The sequence below is a fragment of the Podarcis tiliguerta genome (assembly GCF_965153285.1).
Source record: "Podarcis tiliguerta genome assembly, chromosome: 6".
In the NCBI taxonomy this organism is placed as follows: Eukaryota; Metazoa; Chordata; class Lepidosauria; order Squamata; family Lacertidae; genus Podarcis; species Podarcis tiliguerta.
This window is the reverse complement of record NC_139539.1, coordinates 46008117-46026821: the sequence shown is the minus strand read 5'-3', so window position 1 is coordinate 46026821 and position 18705 is coordinate 46008117. Positions and strand designations below refer to the sequence as shown.

Below are 18705 nucleotides of genomic sequence, written 5' to 3'. Positions count from 1 at the left end.
AGTTGACGTATCTGCCTTACCAAGCTTTGTCACAAACATGCAGGGGCAGGGAGGGGGAGAGAGAACAGGACATCCTAAATGTTTTCATTGCAGAAGAAATATTGTAGGTAAATGTCAGCCGTGTGTATGTGTGTGTGTATTATAGCTGTTTACAGTTGCAAAAAAATCCCGTTCTCACCTTTTCAAAGCTTTTCAGTGTAACTTCATACACAAGTTCAGCGTTTGGCCCTATGCCAAATTTAAGCTTCCCTGCTTCACCAAATCCATATCTAAAACAAAGCATGGAAACAAAATACTAAACAAAAACAGCATAGGATGAGGCACTTAATTCAGCATTCTGAATATTTGCGCTCACGTGGAGATAACAGTGGGTAGCTACACATCGGCCCCTGGAAACAAAACAGATGTTGCCTAGGAAACCAGTGGCCAAGTAACTCATCTGTGGCAACACACACAGATTGTACACACTATACTAGGCTTATCATTACTTCCTTTGTATTCAGATTAGATACTATTATATACCTTGCTTCCTACTCAATTTTAATACCTTCTTCAATGGAACATGCATTTATTTTTCAGTAATGAGATTTTTCACAAATGTCTTAGGATCTTCAATAATCACACTAAACTTTAGAAGGGGAAATAGATAATAATATTTGGAATTATTGCCTAAATTCTTTCTACTCCAACTCTTAAAATCTGCCAGATGTGAATTATGTTACTCTATTTTTTTAAGAGAGAGAATACCTCAGAGGACATATGTAAGATTCCTACTATTAGCTAGCAATAGAATGTAGTTCTGGCACTATTAATTGCAAGAGCTGTATTACGATAGAAAATCATTTAACAAAAACACTTTACATGCACAATTGGTTTGCTTTAACATATTTTAATCGCCTCATTTGCGACAAAGGTTAACACAGAATATGCATGTGTTAGTAGCTTAAAGCACAGCAAGGTAATTTCCTCCCTTGCATTTCAATTTGCATTTGTATGTTGCTGTATATATCTGAGAGGGGACAGTGATGTCGCCACCCATTGCGCTTTACCTGTTTGTCTCCTTGCCTATATCCCGCAACTCCTATTCATGAGGCTATTGTCTACACATGTGCAATAGGTGACTCAAACGTACACACCAGAGCTTAACTGTAAAGTTTTCCTTTCAGATTGAAGCTGCTTTGAGATAAGGTTACCAGACATCCCTGTTTCCAGAGGACAGTCCCCGGATTTACAAATCAGTCCCCATACAAAATCCATTGAAGTTGAAAAGTGTCCCCGGATTCATTGAAAAAAAATCTGGTAACCTTACTTTGAAGGAAAGCTGATCAAACAGCAGTATTTTATTTTTTAAAAACTACAGGACTGCTCTGCATTGTGGGTAACTGTGTGTGTTCAAAATCCAGCAATCAAAACACTCCGGCACACTGGAGCCACAGCCACAAAACCTGTGGCAAAATAATGTCTAAATGCATCTTTGCTTACATTAGAGTTGAATGCTGTAGAAGCTGTGTAGCATGTGCATGTGTAAGAGACAGACAGTAGTGGCCAGTATGGTGAGGCAGAGCTGTGGAGTTGCCCTCCCCAAACCAGCACTGCTACAGCTTACCTGAATGGGACCAGGACAGAGCTGTGTGGTGGTGGTGTTGTGGCTGTGTAAAAACATTGACAGGAGCACAATATTGGCTCTGTCAGTACATCCACACAGCATCAACCTCACAGCTGCCCTGCTCAAGCACCAGCTCAATAAGCTGCAGCAACACCTGTGTTCAGAGGGTGGCTCCACATCTCTGCTTTATCACACCAACTACTGAAAATATTGAGAGAGACGGGAGGAATCTCAAGTTTCTTACTGTGCTCCAATATGTAGGATACAATTTTCTCCCCTTTGCATCTTCTCCAGAGCTTTGTCAATTCCAATGGGAATGTCATGGTCTTCTCCTTCTCCAACCGTGAATGCTACATCTCTGCAATCAAACATCCTGCCATCGCAGAATCCTTTCAGATGGACTGTATGAGAAAGAAAACAACAATGCACTGTAAAGCACTCTTTGACTGCAAATATTTTGACACTTCATGGCTAAAACACATTTTTGTCAGCATCCAGGCCCCAAAATAAACCCCAAAGCTACATTGACCATGACTCTCTGCAATAGAAATTTACCATGCGACTTCTGTGCCATCTTTTAAATGCCTGCTGATTTTTTTTCTTGTCTGTTCCATTGATTTTATTGTTTGGTTTTATGTCTTTATATTGTTGTAAACTGCTGTGATGTATTAAACATCAATATATAAATACATTTCTAAAATGAGATCTCTAGCCAACAGAGTTGAGTACTTCAGATGATTTTTACAGTATTTGAAGTTTTCAGAGTCTAGTAAAAGTTTTTCTACAAATAAATTAGTTTAGTCATGTTGTGGTCCAGTTTTCAGAGCCATTGCATAGACATCACAGCTCCTAGCACTGGGCAGTAGGCTCCTGATGCAGAAGTGAGCTTGCAACTGGTGTTTTTGTATTTAAACTGGGACACAGTGTTGCAAAAGCTACTGGCACTCTGCCCCAGCATAAAAATACTATACAAGGGCAACTGCATGGCACTGGCAGGCAGTGGCAGAGCTTCACGCTCCGGCACCGGGGTGTGGAGAGCAGGCGGGGGCGGGGCTGGCATGCGTCCTGAGGGCGTGGAGCACCGCCCGCAGGGGTGTGGCATGGCACCTGCAGGGGCATGGCACCCACCGCGCATGGGGGGGGAGCCGAAATGGCTCCCTACTGGGATCGCGCTGCTGGGGGCGGTGCACTCCCCCCACACTCTTCTTCCGCCAGTGCTAGCAGGGAAAGTTTCCTCTGTGACCCTGTGCAGCAATCTAGAAATCCTCTGTGTTTACTGGAGTCATGAAGGGCTCAGTTTAGAGAAAGGACTTATTTAGCCAGGAAGGGCTACTAGACAGTCTTGCCTTGTCTTCCCTTCCCTTACTAAGCAGAGCATGCAACAATAAATGCTGTAGAACAGGCCACAGGTTGCTGCACTGTTATAACTACATACTGCTATCCATTTGTAAATCTTGGTACTTCCTGTTTGTGATTGGGCCAGATTGTGGTGCGAAGTCAAATAGTAAAATTACAGTAATACACTTGCACAATAGAAATATTACCTGGATTAACAAAGCTATGTGGACATTCTGACTGAACATCTGTTTGCATATATAAGTGCCTCCCAGAAAGAAAGAAAGAAAGAAAGAAAGAAAGAAAGAAAGAAAGAAAGAAAGAAAGAAAGAACAAGTGCTGTATAAAACACTATGTTCCCATAAGGACTAACTGTGCCTTTCTGGAACAAGGACAAAGCAACACATAATAGTTAGTCTGCTTCCTGGTTTCTAAGCAGCTCTGCTGGATCCAGATATTGAGTTTTGACATGCTGACTTGTAAATCTAAGATTGATTATTGCAAAGTGTGCAAATATTGTTATAGCTGTATCTGCTAGCCACATGCAATAAGAGCTACAAAGTTTTCTTTAAAGGAAAACTACATGATACTTAGTGCTAGAACACAACAAGGTAAAATAACACATTCACTCTCAGATATTAAAAAAACTGACTTGAAAGATATGCAACAAACAGTTCTGTGGCACATCTTAAAGATGAACAAATTTATTGCAGCATAGGTGTTCGTAGCCCAGAGCCCACTTCATCAGGTGCATGAAGTGTTCTCCTAAACCAGCAGAGGGGAATAAAATGAAAGATACCAACTTTATTCTTCCTAAAAGAGGAAACTGCTGATCTCAAAATATAATTACAGAAACCTGGAGAACTGAATGTAAGATTGGAAAAATGAAAAACAGAGATAACCTATCCCTAGATGCCATATAAGATGGCAGGTAAAGACATGGCTGAGTTAAAGAAGGTTTGCAGGCACCACCATGAGCTTATTGGTGGCATCTGTAAAGTCTCATGCATGGACCTATGAAAGCCCTGTGAATCAGCTGATGGTCAGGGTTCACATAGCTATGTGTTTCTGATAGCTAGAGATCTCTCCTCTAGCCAAAAGTAAGGAACAACAAGGTTCATCCTTTAAACTGTACTTGGAATGGAATGCTCACATTGTACTTGGTGCACTGAATAAGGTGGAGGGCAGGCAGCTGAGAGATCAGCACTGTTAGTGCCTCTTTCCAGAACACTCATAATAGCTGGAAAAGCAGCCCTGTGAACAGCAGGCCAGACTCTGAATTTAGAGCAATACTTCATTAAGTTGTAGATGGTTAGTCATTCATCACACACAGGGCTACAGGAACTGTACTTTCTACTCAGGTTTCTACTGGAGAGCAGCAAATCAAAGAACACAGGCTGCGAAGAAACAATTTCAATCCTGGCAAACTTCCACCTCTTTGCCTAATGCTTCTAAACCTATGGTCTTCTCACCCCTAAGCCAGCACTGTATGTTCAACCAAAAAATAAGTTTCTCATGTAAATAATAATAAAAAGAAACCAGAACAACCCTCTCCCTTGACCACCATTTGCATAGAAAGCAAACATCAAGATTTCTAGATGTCTGCTGATCATCAAGCATGAACACCACGCAGAAACAAAAACATAACTAGATGCCAGAACTCAGCAGGGCATAATGCAACAGTATTGCAACCATCCACCATAAGCTTCATTAACATGAACAAAGACAAATCATATTAGGTATTTCTGAAGGGTGAACTTCACTTCAGTCCTAGTGACATGCACAGAAGTATATCCCTCACTTTCTCCCTATGTAGCAATCTCTTCAGCTCTGTCCTGCTTTCTACTGAAGATACCTAGCTCTTGAAGCAATTGCCTATGGTGACTGGCAATAGCTCTCTGGGGTTTCAGACAGGAGTCTTTCCCAGCCATAGAATCATAGAATTGTGGAGTTGGAAGGGATCCAAAGGGTCATCTAGTCCAACCCCCTGCAATTCAATGCAGCCCTACTCGGGCGCATGCAGAGGGTAGGGGGCAGCTGGGTACACTTGCCCAAGACTTCAGAAGGCTAAGCTGCCTCAGACAAACTCTAAATGGACCTATCCCTATCCTGGGGATGCCAACACTGAATCTTTCACATGTAAAACATGTGTTCTGTCACTGAGCTAAAATAATATACCGTAATAAACATATGATACATTATAGTATAATATATAACTGATATATAATATTATATAATTATAAAATGCAAAACTGATTTATAAATACTAAACATTATAAAAGAGCATTTCTGGAGATTAAGGACTTCTTTTATGACTCTTTCACATACAGTATATTGCCCAGCAGTGTGTAAGTATGCTCCCTATGGTAAGTCGCTGGGGAGTGTTTGGAAGGATTCCAATTACACCAGCAACATGGGACTCTTTGGCCTCCTCAAACTGATGCTCAGTTTAGATGGGTGATGTGATTGGGTGGAAAAGACCCGTGCAATCAACTCCTCCTAGGTTTCCCTTTGTTTTTCAACCAACATTGTCAAATCTGTGGCTGGGTTCAAAAGTAACAGTCTTCAGCCAAATACGCTCCTTCCAGAGTTTGTTAAACTATCATTACCCAGTTGATGACACAGAAAATCATTTCAGTTTAAGAAATGGAAGAAATTTTTGTGAAAGCTGGGTGCACAAGGGAAAGAGTAAGGAGGGAACACATGGCACACAGCTCATTTTCGCCCAAATAAATCATGATTTATTGCACTGAGATCAATGTGCCTGATCATGGTCTATGTCTCAACGGCTCTCAACCTGTCCTCAACTCCTCCCACCCCCATTATCCCCAACTGACACACTGTACTAATATTATTTCTCTCAGTTGCTTTCAATCATACACTGTGCAAAAAGTAGCAGCAAAAAAACTGAGTTCCTGTATTTGGGATTCATTCAGTGTGAACTTTGTTATCTCTATGCCCTCAGTCCTTGAAAGTCCTCACTAAGCCATTTTTGGAGGGTTTCGATTTGCAAACTTTTATACTTCTCCATACCCAGGAAACCCCCTAACTGTACAGAAACATGTCCCTTATTTTGGGGTGCTTTTCTTTTGCTTCCAAGTTGATAGGCACTTTGGACAACCCCCATTCATTATTAGAGGAAGTGATTTCATATGAATTGTATAAACATGATATCAGAAAAACTCCACAACTTGATTATCAAAGTTACTTAAGTGCTGCCTAAAGCAGATCATTTGGATAGAATTACACTTGGATTACACAGTCAGAAACTCTAGCCAGACCAGGGAACATCACTTCAGCTGCTGAGCTAACTTATTGTTCTCTCAGTGCCTAGAGCAATTTTGTTTTGAAGAGCACAGAACACTGTGTTCTGAATGTGGCTGGCACATGAACTCTGTGCACTGACAGCAATTTGTACTCTGATTAAAACAGCAGAGGGGCTGTAACACAACTTGGAATGCAAATATTCAACTGCAGCCTGTGTTTTAGGAAGCAGAGATGTGAATTATGCCCCATCAGTCAAGCTAATAACACTGTCTACAAAAATCCTGCTCAAAGACTTCAGTTCTACTCCATGCATATTTCCCATTCTAATTATAGCAGTAATATAATTGCCAGGAATCTTTGTATCATCTCCCAATTTAATATTGGGTTTTACTAAAACTGAGCAGAAACACTATCGGTTAAAGCACAGTTGCCAAGGTTTTACCACCTGCTTGGCTTCTAAATGCAATCATAACTACTCTTCTGGTTTTCTGCCAACCTGCTCTATTCAAGTCAAATTATCAGCACATTTCCACTTCACAGTAGCTGACAACGAGTCTGAAATGCGGCTCTCAATCCAGAGGCATTTATCTACTGGAACAGAGGTAGCAAACATAAATTTAGTTTCTTCAAAACATCCCATCTCTACTTCTTCTGCTTTACTGACAATATGGGGACCAACTGGGGGCAGGAAGGTGGGCACTTGGTATCACTGTCTCCTAACGTGCCCAATTTCCCCTGGGTTACACTTCATGTATTCTGAAGACTGCTGCAGATGGCTTTATTTCCATGATTCTCACAAAGCAGCTGTTCAAAGGGAATAAACTTAATCATTAAATTAATATCTCTGCTTTAGTTTAAGAGTCATGTTATTTTCGTGAACCACACAACTAAATCTATAAGATACTGAAAACACTTCTGAATTAATAAACTAATCAGGAAAAGAACAAATTGTTAATAAATTTACAATTCAGTTCTGAACATGACTACTCAGAATTCTCATTGGGAGTTGAAATCCTAATCGAAAAGCCTTTTGCTGTAGGCATACTTTAGTGCAAGGAAGTCTAATCTAACTCAGTGGGACTTGAGTACACACGTCGGATCATACTACAAAAACTTTTCTTATTCCATGTTAACAAGCAAGTATTACTTAGGCAGATAAATTACTTGTTGCATAATAAACTGTAAAACGTACTTCATTAGTATACAAATAGCAACCTTAAAAAAAGGTGTCTGCAGCTTACCAATGAAGTTTCGTTGGTTTGTTTTTCTCATGTGGGAGTTGTGGTCTGGCACAAATGTTCCAACCAAGAGGAAGGGAGGGAGAGCCCTTGGGAACTTCCAGCTTGCTAGAAAGAAGCTTCTTGGAAGACTCCACTAAACTACCCTACTGTTCCTGCAACAACCCCTTTGGACATGTTTTTAAACTTGAAATAAACCACAGACTTCAACAGCTATTTCCTGTAAACCTCAATCATCCGGGATTTAGCCAAGTGGGGAGGGAGGAAGAATAGGTAGCCTTATTCCCAAAGGAGAGGCAACATAAAACTGACAATATGCTACCTGGTTTTAGATACCTATCACAAATGTGTCTGCCACTACATGCCTTACATAATGAGTTCAGAAGAAAAACCTATGTGAGATTGCAATCATAATCATATACAAAGCATGGTTTTGAGACTGATAAAGGATGCTGTATGGTGTGTCCCAAAGCACTATCATTACAATTATGCATCCAGAATAGCAAGCTGTCTTATTCCAGGTAAGATCGCTGGTTTATATAGTTCTGTGCTGCTGACAATGATTGACAGCTGCTCTCCAAGGTTTCAGGAAGGACCTTTCCTAGCCCTACCTGCAGATACCAGGACTGAACCTGAGGCCTTCTGCTTGCCCAGCATGTGCCCTATTACTGAACTTCAAGATCTGAACACTGTAAATGAGGACACTAAAGCCTGGATTATCCATTTTTACACCTTCCAGCTTTCTTCCGTTTATCAGTTAGAAATCCTGCAGCCAAAAATTTACAGCTGTAGAATTTAAGGATGGTTTGCAGTCATTACCACAGGGATCCTTATGACAGAAAAAGGATTACTATGACTCAGAACTCAGGTGACCTACCAGCAAACCCTTCCCTCAGCAGCTAACTGCCCTCGCTTTACAATATTTTCCATTAAGCCATGGGTGAGGAACCTGTGGCTCTTCAGATGTTGTTGGACTCCATTACCCCCAGCTAGCATGGCCAGTCATTAGGGATGACAAGATCCGTAGTTCAGCGACATCTGATGGGCCACAGGTTCCCTACCCCTGGGCTACACCCTCAGAACCCAGTAGTCCTGGTGCTTATTCAGTTGGATTTACCAAGAAAAAAAGAATCAGTGTGTTCTAAACTGAAACCAGGAACTGGATAGCAGAAGAGGAAAGGTCTTTGTTACAGATTCTAAAACAAAAACACAACTGTTTTTCAAAGCCTATTGAGTGTTAATACTCAGCTTTTCAAACAAGAACAGTTCTCAAACAGCAACACCCCCATTGCTTTTGTAAACTGAGAGAAAATGAAGCTTCATGTGGAACATATATTTGGTAGATTAGATGTTCATCAAAGCCTGCAAGAATATGGGGTGTGCAAAACTATGGAGTTAATCAAATTGTCTGAAGCTGCCAGTTCCCCGGCAGATGAAAGTAACTGAAAGTGCTTAAAGTGCTAGATGTGTCTTTGTTAAATAGGTCAAAGCCTTAAAAGAAACATTACGTGGTCATCAGCAAGCAGGTGCACATTTTGATCTGTACTGAATTTCAGCTGTGACAAGAACAGAAGAAACATGGAATTCTGAAGAATCGGGGATGAACCCCATGAAGTAAGTGGCTACTTCAAGCTGATAACAAAGCAGAGAAAGATGAAAAGGCTCAGGTTTCAAGAATGTACCTGATGGAGGGTAAAAAAGGAATAGGCAAAATTGAGAAGAAGATATTAGAAAATAGGGTGACATGGGGAAATGTAGCTGTACGAATCTGGGCACATGAGATCAGGAGTAAAAACTGATGGTTGAAAGGTGGTTCAGCACAGTGGCTAAGCAACTGAGCAGTGAAATCAGAAAATCTCTGGTTTGATTCACTAGGCCTCCTTTGACAAGCTACTCTCTCTCAGCCTCAGCTCATCTGCAGTATAGTGGAATAATAATACTGATTTTCCTTACAGGGTTGTTGTAAACATTACACTTGAATCCTCTAAACAAAGCTAAGTATTATTATTATTATTATTATTATTATTAGGTTGGAAGGACGGGTTTTGGAGCTGATGTTTGCCAGGGCAGTTAGTTCATATATTTCTGTCCCTATGAATAAGAGCTGGTAATGAACAGAGATAGCAAAGTACCCCTAGATTTCAAATGCTCCAAACAACTGACATGAACATCCTTGCAGTCCTGCATGCAAACCAACACTCACTTTGTACAGCAGCTCCTTCGTTGGGATTGGAGTATCCTTCACCTTTCTGTTTGATTCTGCGGATGATGCCTCCATTCTCAAATAAATCCTCTCCCTTGAAATCTAGCAGCTCAATCTGAAAATAATGGTAACAACAATAAGACCAAACTTCAAATGTGTTATAATCCACAAGGGTTGGAACACTCACAAACACTGGATCTATGGGCTAACTCACATGGGCCATCCTTCTAGTCATCTGCTTCCACTACCACCCTACACATGACAAAGGGCTATATGAATTATTCACTCCATTCGTAGCATCTGCTCCCATATTTCTCATGGATAGCCATCTCCTTATCACACAGATTTACCATAAGCAACAAAAAAGCATCAACTGCAAGCAGAGTTCTCATGTGAATCCAGCCCTAAACTACGGCTCTTAGAACCAATGAGTGGGGATCAAAATATGCCCAATCTACAAAGAGTCTGACAAAACAATGAGAAAGAGAAGCAAGCTAGTGAAGTCCCACAATATAGCAAATGCTACCTTATCTGCATAAGGCCTCACTAGAAAAAGTCATAAATTGTAGAAATCTGGAAACAACTTTTCCCCAGATTTAGGGTGCAATCTGTCTACTACACTGCATTCTATAAAGAATTATAAGACACGGATTTGATGTTTCGTTTGCATATAGAATGGAACCTTGGATTGTGAACGTGCTCTGTATGGGAGGCACATTCGCAACCCGCAGCGCCGTGTCTGCACATGCGTGTGACGTGATTCGGCACTTCTGCGCATGTGCAAAGCGCAATTTAGTGCTTCTGCACATGTGCGAGCACCGAAACCCAGAAGTAACCCGTTCCAGTACTTCTGGGTTTGGTGTGTCTGTAACCCGAAAACGCGCAACCTGCAGCGTTCGCAACCCAAGGTATGGCTGTATTCCAATGACTCTGAGGTGACTAAGAGCTTGCAGGCACAGCAGGCATATGAGCAAATCACAGTGCCGCTCCCCCTGGAGGGTTGCTAGGTGCTCAAATATCCAGGGTGCAAACCAAGAGGGTACCAATTGGCAAAAATGTTGCATATGTTCATTTATATGGATATATGTGTTAATTTGGAAATAATTATTGGAAGGCAAATGCTGTGGAGGAGTGGGGGCAAGGACTCCTGCTGTGGGCAAGCTGAACCCCAATATGTCTGCTTTCTGTCTTTGCTACTTTGCAACTTTCTGGCTTCAAAATACAGAGAAATGGAAATGGTTTTTGGAAACAGTTGTGTGGGGTTCACTTTTTTCAGGAATGTATTTTGAAAAGTAATTACAGTGGTACATCAGGTTACAGACACTTCAGGTTATAGAAGCTTCAGGTTATAGACTCCACTAACCCAGAAATAGTACCTTGGGTTAAGAACTTTGCTTCAGGATGAGAACAGAAATCATGCTCTGGCGGCACAGCGGCAGCAGGAGGCCCCATTAGCTAAAGTGGTGCTTCAGGTTAAGAAGAGTTTCAGGTTGAGAACAGACCTCCAGAATGAATTAAGTTCTTAACCTGAGGTACCACTGTATTATTATTAGTATTCTGGAAAGATAGGAGCTGGGAAAAGCAGTGAAGGATGGTTCCTTCTTGGAAACTAAGTTCCTATGAGGTGGAGAACAGTGGCAAGCCAGCACTGGCTAAAAAGTAAAAAGTACTCAGTGCTTACCCAGTCTCTGTCATTACTACATATGTTAAGAATAGAGAGTCAGGCTGACCCAGAATGTCTACCTCTGTTCACCTTCTGCCACAGCCTGCAGAGCCTTAATGTGCCCCTGCTGCACAATGCTAATGAATTTATTCATGAATCACAACTCCTCCCATTCCAGCATAATGTCCACAAAATTTTGAAGAGTTGCAAAATTGGATAACAAATACTCTCCCCTCAAATCTGCATTTTCTACCCCAAGCTGATTTTCCAACATTTGAAGCCTATGTCTACTCACTCTCCAAATTGCATATCCCATTATAAAACAGTGACAGCATAGGATTTTCCCCAGTCAGCAAGGTTCTCCCCTCTGTTGCATTTGAACAGCAAGCATTACTGCAGTAAGAGTAGGGTAATTAGAGGGTAGAAGAGCGGAAATGCTTGCATTGTGCCTTAAAATGTTTGCACAAGCCCTAAGCTTTGGGGCTAGCTATATATCACACAAAAAAGCTAATAGGGCCACAATATTAACTTCAAAAAGACACACGCATCATTTTGGGACAGGAGGGGATGATTCTGAGTAGGCAAAAAGAGGACACAATTCTTGTCCCCCAAATCATAGCTTAAAATTCTCTCCTAAACAGCTTTTCTTCCCATGGGGTCCAAAATGTCTGGGCTCAAGTAGAGAAACAGCAAGCACCAAAAAAATTAAGCACCCTTCCCTTTTGTTTTATGAATCAATGGTGTCCCTTGGAAGCTGTTTTTCTTTGAAAGAACAAATACAGGTAGGTTGGTTGATATTGGGATTCAACATGTTTCCACATAATATGTGCTATAGCCCCTCTGTCTGCATCCTTGCCAACTCTTCCAATTCTGGTGGGCAGGAATAGGGAGGCAGAGAGATTACTGGGAAAGAGGTGAAGAGTTGCCTGAATTTAGTTTCACCTTCAATGGGCTGATGATTAGTGTTATCAGAATTAACAGTGGCACCCCACTTTATTTAGATCCAAAAACAGTATATGTATTTTTCCTGGGCTATCAATCAAAGTGGTCCCCAACGGCATTTTAGCCTTTACAGGAAGATTCCCATGACAATATCCTATCTAGTTAACTCAGGGCCTCTTCCAACACTGTGGAGTTTAGTGGATGGATTCATGATCATTGCTAGTTTGCTTCACTTCTGCCCATAAAACATTGTGCTGCACATCTGCTATTACTGGTAACAATGTACTTAGTCAAAATAAAATAAGCAAATAAAGATACACTTACCTCAAAGAAGAGTGTTGCATTTGAGGGGATCTTTGGGACACTGCCAGCAGAACCATATGCATATTCTGGTTTACACAACAGGTGGCAGATCTCCCCCCTTTTCATGGTGGCAACCCCAATATCCCATGCCTTAATGACCTGGCCTAATAACAAGAAATTTCAATTAAAAAGTTTCAGTTAGTAAGCTTACCAAAGCAAGACACAGACACATTTTAAAAAAAAAACATTAACAATTTGTGATCATTTAGACATGTACAGTGTAGTAGTCAAATAACCGAACTGTTATGCAAAATCCATGATACTAAACTGTGTGTCTCTATTGCTTCTGCATCAGATAGTTGCTCGAGTAAGTTGCAGTTTATTTTTGTTTACGTACACTGTTATCTGAAAACAAACCAGAATATCACACAAGGAATGTTAAACCATCATTTAGCACTAGCAGCCTTCACTTGTCACTTTTAACCTTGGTTATGATTTAAAGGTGAGCACACATCATGCTGATTCCCAGTGCAAAAACTGACTGCTTTGCACCTCTCTGCTCCTGCCATGGCTGCTGAGTGCTTAGCATTATGTCTGAACCCAGGTTCAAGGTTTGTTCAGAGAGAGAGAGAAAGAGATTATCAAGCTTGGGTTCAGTTTAGCCCTTGGCATTACAGCAGGACTGGTGAAGGAGCGAAATAGCTGTGATTTTCACACTGTGCAGTAGCAGGCTGCATGTTCACTTTATTATTATTATTATTATTATTATTATTATTATTATTATTTAAAGTTTATGGTTGAAAGCATGGGTGGAGAAGATTTTTCAGCTCATGGACTATGGTGCCATCTAGGCAACTTTCCAGGGTTCACATGGCAGTGGTAGGTGGGGCCAGAGGCAAAAGTGGGCAAGACCAAAGCAAATGAGAATTTTACCTTTGCAAGGTAAGCTAATTTCTACACACACTTACACATCCCTCTCTATCTTCCAATCAGGCAAGCAAGAAGCATGATCAGATTTCAAGGACACTTCCAAGGAGAGCATAAAGTAGGGTCTGGGGTGGGGTGTGACCTGGGCAGAGTCCAGAGAGGGCTGGAAGGCTATATATGGCTCCCAGGCCTCAATGTTTCCCATCTCTGGCCAAGGCACCTATCATTTAAGAACTAGAGCAAGGCTGGGGACAGAAGAAAAATCAACATATCCCAATGGAAAGCAATTAAGATGGAGCACATGTTAATTTCAAACATGGCCATATGAACAAATATCATAAGAACAGCTTGCTGGGTCTATGGAGCTGTAGCTATTAATTTTTGGTAATCCATTTATTCTAAAGAACTCCCAAAGCATAACAAAACTTATAAAAGCAAAAGCAAAGAGGCAAGTAAAGCAAACCAATACTTTTTTGAAACCATTAAATGCTTGCCAGAAAGCAATGGTCTCATTTCGGCTGAAAGATTCTCAGCTTCAGTATTTCATATACCAGTTAGGCGAGGATTCTACAAAGCCGGGCATATTTACAGAAAATGTCTCTCAGTGGAACACACTGCAGCTGAGGAGTAGAGCACACTCTCAGGGGGCAACTCCATCCCTAATATATATATATATATATATTTTTTTTTTTGCATTTCTTCCAGTTTATAGTAACTGCCAATTAATATGCTCATTCTTGTTTGAATTCAGGTATAGAAGACTTGGGAGTTTAAAACCTCTAAATAATAATCATAAGACTCTAAAGGGTTTGTGAATTATTAGTGATACTTCATGAAAACATTTGCCCTAATAAATCTGTTTCCTGCATTGCAGGGAGTTGGACTAGATGACCCTTGGGGTACCACCCAACTCTACAATTCTGTGATTCTATGTTAGTTTTTAAGATGCCACAATCCTTAACAAGCTCTTGATGCTACAGACTAACAACGGCTGTGTGCTGATTAACACATACTTTGTTTTACTACATTCTGACAAATCAAAGGAAATAGAAAGATGTCAATACTCTCAAGGCGACTGTGTCCAGAGAACAGTAAAGGGAAACCAAAAGTGAACATTTTGTTAATGATCAAAAAGGATTGTCCTAGAGCAGTGGTCTGCCGATCCTAGGGGGGCCCATGTAACCCACCCAGGAGGTCCATGGCACCATTCACATAACAAAAACTACCATAGAGATACATTATCAATTTTTTCAGAAGTGAGGGGGTCCATAGTTTGGCTTTTGAAAAACAGGGGCCCACTTAGCTAATTGGGAACCACTGCTCTAGAGCCCTAGAGTTATAATTTAATAAGTAGTAACTACACTCTTTTAATATATTATTTTCTTTCTGCCACTAAACAGATTCCTAGTTATTTGGATTAACTATAGTAGGACTGAGGAGTACATTTAGAGGTGCCCTTTCTGGTAACAGGTGCCAAAGAAGACTGTTGCCTGAGACTTAGGAGAGGTGCTGCTAATGGCCTCTTCATATGAAGAATGAAGGCAGCTTCATATGATCACACAGGTTTCTGCCATTGAGATGGCATGTTGAACAACGAGATTCTTTTCCTTTGTTGCTCTGTGATTAGGTTTGAAAAGTAATAGCAAAAGAAGACATCTTTCAATACTCAGCTCTTTCCCTGCTTGCTCTCAGTCACACAGTCTTTCTGAAAACAGGATTATAAACCAACTGCAATTTAATTGGCAAGAACCCATTTTATATCCCTAAGGCTCTCTTTACCTTTCTCCACCTTTTCCATTCTTTACCTTTGCCCAGGCTGAAGATAAATGGCTCATTCCTGTCACGGCTGGAATCAAACTTTTTCCCATTGGCCAGCTTTCCTTTGTAGTGGACATAAACCTTATCTCCAATCATGGGAGACTCATCATTATTCCCTGGCCTCTTCACAATCTAGAATTAAGATATGAAAAAAGAAATTGATATCAGAAATAAGAGCTCATGTGCATCGGCTAATCTATTCTAGAGGGTCTTTCGTGTTAGTTCAGTACACTGATTTGTATATTTGCGCTCTACATCCATATACGGGGAATGAGGAATATCTGAAAATCTATCACTAGATTGCAAATGAGGAATTGTATATGGATCACTTCCTAGAAATTATACTACTTTCGATCCATTCACAGTTGTATTTGATGAACCTCAATCTATTAGTTTTCATTGTTTTCTAACCCAGAAATACAGGGTTGATTCATACAACCAAAAGCTGTTATCATATGTTTGGTCAATCAGCCATATGAGGGCCAATAAAGATAAACAAAATCGCAGTGGACAGTGGCACACATTACAGAAGGCCACACAAAGTAGATCTAGAAGAGTTTCATTACAGGCCCAAATCTCTGTTCATCATATGATGATGCCTAGTCTACCACATATAGCAGAATGAGGTAAAGAGCTTTACCCACTCCAGGCTAGGTAAGGTAGGCTGTGATTCCTTAAGGACAAGCCTTTTAGTTGTAACATTTAATATGTCCATTCATCTAGCTCCTCCTTATCCTTTTACATTTACCATTCAGGTGCCAATCTAGACCTCCAAGAGCTGTCCCCAAACTTAATTTTCTGGGAAACCCAGTCAGAGTATCTTAAAATTTTCAACTGGTTTTTGATAGCCAAGAATAAGGTAAAATAGAGATGGAGTTTTAAAACTGGCAGAACCTGACAAATATTATTAACTAATTGTTACAGTGGTGGGGAGGGATACATCAGTGGCACTTCATAAGACTATTTCCTAATTGCCCAAGGCCTCTGAAAGAGGGATGGGTGTTGGTCCTCATCAGTCTTCCTTCTCCTTGACTCCAGGTTTCTTTTGACTTTGAGGTAAGCTTTGGAAGTCCTTTATGGGTCTTTCAAATCTACTGTTCCTTACATAAGGTTTTCAAAAACATTTTTAACATCTTGTGATTTTCTTTCCCCCTCTGTTCACAAGACTTTGGAATGGGTCAAGTGACAAATAAAATAAAATGAAATGAAATTAGGTGAAGTAATTGCAAAATCAATGTAAAGCACTTATATATTTGCTCCAATTACACCATTCAATGGATTTATCACACACTGAGAATTTTTGTTTTGTTGTATTATGTTAAGCAGAATATTTTCACAGCAGAATAAGAACCTCTGCCTTGCTGTAATGGGAACAGTAAGATATTGGTGTTTGTCCAGGAGCTAGAAAGGAACATTTAATTAGCTTCTTCAAAGCCTCACCTTCAGAACTCCTTTGTCTTTGTTTGGTGTGATATCCTCGCCTTGTTCAACAAGAGTTGTTCTCTGGACATCTCCTTCCTTCTTTGTGGCCTCATCAGTTGTCATGGTCTCATTTCACAGACACAACCTTTAGAAACACACACAGATGCAAACAATGAGTGAAGAATGATAACCTGTCCTACTTGGGTTCAAAAAACCCTTAAAGACTGGTATTTATTATGTCAGCATTGTAAATAATAAAAGCTGAATCCCTGGGTATTCTAACAGAATAATTCAGAGGCAAATACTCATGAAGTAGGAGATTACAACACACATGAATCAATCAAATTCATTAATCTGTGTTTTAGATATTCTCCATTGTACATGGAATATGTGAGAAGAAGTTGGCCCAGTTATGCTCTCTCAGCCTAACCTACCTCACAGGGTTGCTGTGATGACAAAATGGGAGTGAACCATGTATGCTACTTTGAGCTCCTTGAAGGAAAGGCAGGATATAAAATGTAATAAACACAATAAGTAGGCCTAGTCTTTTTATTAGTCAACCACATACTCTGTCACTATACCAAATGACTTTTCAATGTATTGTCAAATACCACTTAATATTTCTTAAGAGAGGCAGAGCAATCCAAATTCCTAACCAAGAACAACAAGGTGGTAGCTCTAACCCCATACTGCCCACGCCTGCCAGCACAAAAGGTGATGGTGGGTTTTCACCTGACTGGTACAGCTGAGTAGCCAAAGGATTGGGTCCCTTGGGGAATCCCATGGATTGAAAGCCTCCAGCACTCCATGCCTGCTGTAACATGCCCCATTTTGAGGCTGTTAGCTACTACTGGTGGTGCAACCATGGACAATACCATCGTATCTGCTGTGGCAGAGCATCCCCAGCAGTGATTTTCTGTACCAGTCTCAGGCCTACACACATTAACCCCTTCAGCCATCAACATCAGAGGGTTAGTATTATGCCTCAAGACTAGCTCTTCTCAATAAGAAAACTAAACCTTATGCTCTCTGTTTAATGGTAACAGCACAGTTTGTACCAAAATTGCCAACCAACTGGAATTACACCAAACCAGACTGTTTCCATTCTTCTCCACCCTACCACCACCAAACTTCAGCATGCAAACTTAAAATACAGTATTTGCATTCTTCAACAGACATGTGTGGTTAAGAGTGTATATGTCTCTGGACACACTCAACTGGACACAGCTCCTACAAGGAAGACACGCAGAAGGTAGATCAGAATCTACTGGTAGATGTATGGATGATCTGTGGTAGATCAGAACAGTTCTTGACCCCCAGTTTAATAAGAATAGTAAGCAAAAAAACCACCTAGTCTGCCATAGCCTAAAATCAACGGCTTTTCTCTCAGCCTCCATGTTCCTCATCTGTGGAACAGAAGTGTTAATTGGTTGGCTTTGATCAGGTTTTCTGCAGCCCTGCTGCCTAGTTTTGGAGTGCTGTTAGAATCCCTAATCTATAGCCAGTCCAGACATAGATTTGGACATCCATAAACCAAGCTAGTGGGAAGGTGATGAAGCAGGTTTAGGAGATGAATAGATATAGCAAACTAACCTACTGTAGATACCTCATTAGATATAACAGAAGATTTAGTAAGCTTAGGGACACAACTTTATAAAGACTGTAGGACACAACCTGAAGTTTTTAAAATCTGTTTCCTAGCAAAGTAATCAGGAAATGCATGACACAGAATTAGGAAGCAGTATTTTACACAGAGCAGACATTCAAGTAATTATGACTGTGAAACTTTCCTTTGAAAATATAGCCAGAAGGAAAATTCATCAGTTCAAAAGGCATTACATACAACCTGAAATAAAAGGCATTCTGAAAGAATGGACAGCACATAGAACTATATTTATTATAAACTGTCCTTTAGATCTGTCATATTTGTTTCTGAGCAACAGTTAATGCAAGCTTGGAAGAGTACAGAATTTTTTATTTT

General features: G+C 40.5%; 1 protein-coding gene across 4 annotated transcripts in view; it reads right to left on the bottom strand.

Annotated features, from left to right (window-relative positions):
• FKBP5 (FKBP prolyl isomerase 5) overlaps positions 1 to 16875 on the bottom strand; it is a 32957-nt gene extending 16082 nt beyond the window's left edge. For 2 of the 4 annotated variants that reach the window (XR_014512565.1, XM_083445799.1), the window contains exons 1-5: positions 15264 to 15400; positions 12579 to 12721; positions 9650 to 9764; positions 1851 to 2007; positions 179 to 269 (exon numbers count right to left, since the gene is read on the bottom strand). Coding sequence is in view for 2 of the 4 variants with exons in the window: in XM_083445799.1 (XP_083301925.1) it covers positions 179 to 269; positions 1851 to 2007; positions 9650 to 9764; positions 12579 to 12721; positions 15264 to 15282 (525 nt within the window). In the remaining 2 variants the exon portion in view is untranslated. Of the gene's footprint in view, positions 1 to 178; positions 270 to 1850; positions 2008 to 9649; positions 9765 to 12578; positions 12722 to 15263; positions 15435 to 16742 lie in introns of those variants that run through there. The other 2 variants (XR_014512564.1, XM_083445798.1) reach the window with 2 other exon arrangements.
• Positions 16876 to 18705: the final 1830 nt, after the last annotated feature.